General features: G+C 61.4%; 1 protein-coding gene across 1 annotated transcript; it reads left to right on the forward strand.

Annotated features, from left to right (window-relative positions):
- Nucleotides 1-649: 649 nt before the first annotated feature.
- Nucleotides 650-2,647, forward strand: LOC113962849 (transcription activator BRG1-like; the record flags this gene model as incomplete). Its single annotated transcript, XM_027673630.1, has 3 exons — nucleotides 650-826; nucleotides 1,243-1,416; nucleotides 2,449-2,647. Coding segments are annotated over exons 1-3 (550 nt in total), but the record flags the coding sequence as incomplete, so codon positions are not given.
- Nucleotides 2,648-3,057: the final 410 nt, after the last annotated feature.

Raw genomic sequence — 3,057 nt, forward strand, 5'->3', positions numbered from 1 at the left:
TCACGGGGAATACAGGGATTCTGGGGAATGCAAGGAGTACAGGGATCAAAGGGAATACAGGGATTCCAGGGAATACAGGGATCCCAGGGAATACAGGGAGTACAGGGATCCCAGGGAATACAGGGATCCTAGGGAATACAGGGAGTCCAGGGATCCCAGGGAATGCAGGGAATACAGGGATCCCAGGGAATACAGGGAGTGCAGGGATCCCCTGCCCCGGGAATACATGGATCCCAGGGAATACAGGGAGTACAGGGATCCCCTGCCCCAGGAATCCAGGGATTCCGTGTGTTCCAGAGATCCTGGGGATTACAGGGAATATAGGAAGGATTCTGGGGAGTACAGGGATTCCAGGGATTCCCTACCCTGGAGTACAGGCATTCCAGGGATCCCCTGCCCCAGGAGTACAGGCATTCCAGGGATTCCTTGCCCCGGGAGCCATGGTTGGGGAAAAATGGGACATTCCCGGGGCTGCTCCCAGAGTCTCGGCCCCCATCCCATTTTCCCTATTCCTGAGATCCAAGGGGATGAGCGGGGATTGGTTTTCCTTGGAGATTCCTCCTGACCCTCCCCTGGCCGCACTCCGGCCCCTCCGTGTCCGGGTGTTCCCAAATCCCATCCCGGCATTCCCGGAGCGACTCCAGGTGGGATGCCGGGGTGGGAGCGGAGCCGGAACTCATCCCAAAAATCCCCCCTCAGGCTCCAGGCCCGCATCGCCCACCGCATCCAAGAGCTGGAAAACCTGCCCGGATCCTTGGCCGGGGACCTGCGGACCAAAGCCACCATCGAGCTCAAGGCCCTGCGGCTCCTCAACTTCCAGCGCCAGGTGAGCGCCAGGAATGCTGGGATCCCTGGGAATGCTGGGACCTTTGGGAGTGCTGGCAGCGCCAGGATCCCTGGGAATGCTGGGAGTGTTGGGATCCCTGGGAGTGCTGGGAGCACCGGGATCCCTGGGAGCGCCGGGATCTCTGGGAGTACTGGGATCCCTGGGAGTGCCGGCATCCCTGGGAGCACCGGGATCCCTGGGAGCACTGGGAGCGCTGGGATCCCTGGGAGTGCCGGGATCCCTGGGAGTGCCTGGCAGCACCAGGATCCCTGGGAGCACCGGGGTCCCTGGAAGTACCGGGAGTACCAGGATCCCTGGGAGTGCCGTGACCACTGAGATCCCCTGGGAGCACCGTGATCCCTGGGAGTTCCAGGAGCGCTGGGATCTGATTTTCCCATTTTTCCCGGGATTTGCAGCTGCGTCAGGAGGTGGTGGTGTGCATGCGGCGGGACACGGCGCTGGAGACGGCGCTCAACGCCAAGGCCTACAAGCGCAGCAAGCGGCAGTCGCTGCGCGAGGCTCGCATCACCGAGAAGCTGGAGAAGCAGCAGAAGATCGAGCAGGAGCGGAAGCGCCGCCAGAAGCACCAGGTCCGGCAGGGAACGGGGGGTTTTTAGGGAATAACGGGGCGGAGGCGGCGGGAAAAGGGGATTTTTGGGGGTTCCGGGGGGTTGGAGGTCAACGCCGGGCCGGTGGTTGGGTGGTGGTGGCCAAGGGTGGGGGATGGCGGGCAAGGGTCTGGTGGTGGGTGGTGGGATCATCAGTGGCCACTGGGACCGTCCAATGGCCACTGGGACTGTCCAGTGGCCACTGGGATCATCCAAGGGCTACGGGACTCTCCGGTGACTGTTGGGACCACCCAAGGACTCTTGGTCTTGACCAGTGGCTGTTGGGGTTGGCTGATGGCCATTGGGACCACCCAATGACTTTGGCCCCACCCAATGATTGTTGGGACTGCCCAGTGACTGTTGGGAGCCTCCAATGACTGTTGGGACCCTCCAATGACCGTTGGGGTCCTCCAATGACCATTGGGACCCTCCAGTGACCATCGGGAGCTTCCAATGACCTTGGGACCACCCAATGACTGTTGGGACCCTCCAATGACTGTTGGGACCCTCCATTGACCTTGGGACCACCCAATGACCATTGGGACCTTCCAATGACCGTTGGGGCCCTCCAGTGACTGTTGGGACCACCCAATGACCATTGGGACCCTCTATTGACCTTGACACCACCCAATGACTATTGAGAACCTCCAGTGACTGTTGGGACCCTCCAATGACCATTTGGACCCTGCAATGACCTTGGCACCACCTGGTGACCATTAGGAGTCTCCAATGACCTTGGCACCACCCAATGCCCGTTGGGACCCTCCAATGGCCCTTTGGACCCTCGAGTGACCGTTGGGGCCACCCAATGACTTTTGAGACCCTCCATTGACCTTGGAACCACCCAATGACCTTGGCACCACCCAATAACCATTGAGACCCTCCAATGACCTTGGGACCACCCAATGACCGTTGGGACCCTCCAGCGACCGTCGGTCTCGGCTGCCGGCCGCCGGTCCCTCCCGACCGCGGCGTTCAGAGGTCAAGACCAACAGTCATTCCTGGTTCCCTCAGGAATACCTCAACAGCATCCTGCAGCACGCCAAGGACTTCAAGGAGTACCACCGCAGCGTGAGCGGGAAGATCCAGAAGCTGACCAAGGCGGTGGCCACGTACCACGCCAACACCGAGCGAGAGCAGAAGAAGGAGAACGAGCGCATCGAGAAGGAGAGAATGCGGCGACTCATGGTCAGCGGGGTCAAGGGTCAGGGGGGTCAGGGGGGTCAGGGGTCAGGGGGGTCGGGTCACGGGGGGCGCGAGGGGGGGGGGGGGGGGGGGGGGGAGGGGGGCCGTCCTCCTCTCCGTGGGGTGAGGGGGAGGGAGGGCACCACAGGGTGTCCGGGATGTGGTCGGGGTGTTCCCTGGTGGTCCCAGGTGATCCCAGGTGTTCCCAGGTGTTTAGGGTGTATCCCAGGTGTATCCCAGGTGTATCCCAGGTGATCCCAGGTGATCCCAGGTGTTCCCAGGTGTTCAGGGTGTATCCCAGGTGTATCCCAGGTATATCCCAGGTGTTCAGGGTGTATCCTGGGTGTATCCCAGGTGTTCAGGGTGTATCCCAGGTGTTCTCAGATGATCTCAGGTGTATCCCAGGTGTTCAGGGTGTATCCAGGTGTATCCCAGGTG

This window comes from Neopelma chrysocephalum, unplaced genomic scaffold (assembly GCF_003984885.1).
Source record: "Neopelma chrysocephalum unplaced genomic scaffold, ASM398488v2 Primary Assembly neopelma1_185580, whole genome shotgun sequence".
NCBI classification, from domain to species: Eukaryota; Metazoa; Chordata; class Aves; order Passeriformes; family Pipridae; genus Neopelma; species Neopelma chrysocephalum.